We start from the raw sequence: 1,157 nt of genomic DNA, 5'->3' as shown, positions 1-1,157 counted from the left end.
TACAATAATTTGGGTGCAGATCCAGTAAGCCCCTAACTTTGTGTAAAAAAAATTGACAAGGAAATAAGATAATTGTCTCACTGCAATGCCAAGCTGTGTATGACTTCTTGTAACTTAATGTGGCATACTTTTTTTTTTGCAACGAGGGTGAATTCATGCTGTATCATTCCCGTGCCAAAATGTGGGATAACTAAATGTTCTTGCTCATTAAAATTACTTTAGAATGTAATATGGTATTGGTTCTCTGGTCATGATCGCTCTCAGTGCCTGCAGGTCAACATTGGGTACGAAAATTAGCAAACTTTATTCCTCACCCATCCATAACGTCAAGGTGCAGATAATCAGCACCGCACTCCATCATTCGCTCACACTCCCTCCCGAGCTGCGACAGATCGCTGCTCAAAATAGACGGTCCGACTTTCGCCGTGTACACCATGCTGCCGCTTTCTGCCTCTAGTCTGCTGCACACTTCCGTCTTCTTCTTCTTCTTCTTAGGAATTTTTGGCGTATTCCGCACCATAGGCACATACCGCCACCAACTGTTTCTAATCATACATGGATGATAGTCCCGCCTCTATTCATATTTTATTTATTTCTTTCTTTCTTTCTTTCTTTTTTAATTGTTAATTTTATTTCGGGCTCCCCCAAGCTGTATTTCTGGCTGCTGCGTGTTCAGCTCCCATGCTAAAAAACCCAGCTTGTGTGTTCCCCTATTCCTTTGCTTTATTTATTTATTTATTTATTTATTTAACTATCAAATTCGTTTATTTAATCCTGTTTCTACTATATATTCCATTACTATTCTTTGATTACTACCTTCTCTTAATCCTTTTCCTAATATCCAATTTATCTTCTTTTTTTCTTTATTATTACCATTTAAGTTCTTTATCATTTTAATTCTCTCTATATTATATTTCCGACATTTTAATATTACATGTTCAACGGTTTCTATTACCCCACAAAAAGCACATTTACCTGTAATATGTTTACCTATTTTGTATAGTCATGCATTTAGTCCTGTGTGTGCCCAAATTGTAATCTATTTAAAATCACCTCATCTTTCCTACATCTTCCAAAATTGTATACTTCTTTAACGAATGAATTAATTTTCTAATAAAACCTTCCTGGATCAGCTATGTCCCACTTCTTCTGCCACT

At 36.3% G+C, this 1,157-nt stretch overlaps 1 protein-coding gene across 1 annotated transcript in view; it reads right to left on the bottom strand.

Annotated features, from left to right (window-relative positions):
* LOC107725216 (ribulose-phosphate 3-epimerase-like) overlaps positions 1–558 on the bottom strand; it is a 4,854-nt gene extending 4,296 nt beyond the window's left edge. The window contains exon 1 of the mRNA XM_016534403.1: positions 315–558. Within this exon, the coding sequence (XP_016389889.1) occupies positions 315–553 (239 nt within the window). The 5' untranslated portion in view covers positions 554–558. The remainder of the gene's footprint in view (positions 1–314) is intronic.
* Positions 559–1,157: the final 599 nt, after the last annotated feature.

This window comes from Sinocyclocheilus rhinocerous, unplaced genomic scaffold, assembly GCF_001515625.1.
Source record: "Sinocyclocheilus rhinocerous isolate Xijiao unplaced genomic scaffold, SAMN03320098_v1.1 scaffold3807, whole genome shotgun sequence".
Taxonomy (NCBI): domain Eukaryota; kingdom Metazoa; phylum Chordata; class Actinopteri; order Cypriniformes; family Cyprinidae; genus Sinocyclocheilus; species Sinocyclocheilus rhinocerous.
This window is presented reverse-complemented; position numbering and strand designations above follow the sequence as displayed.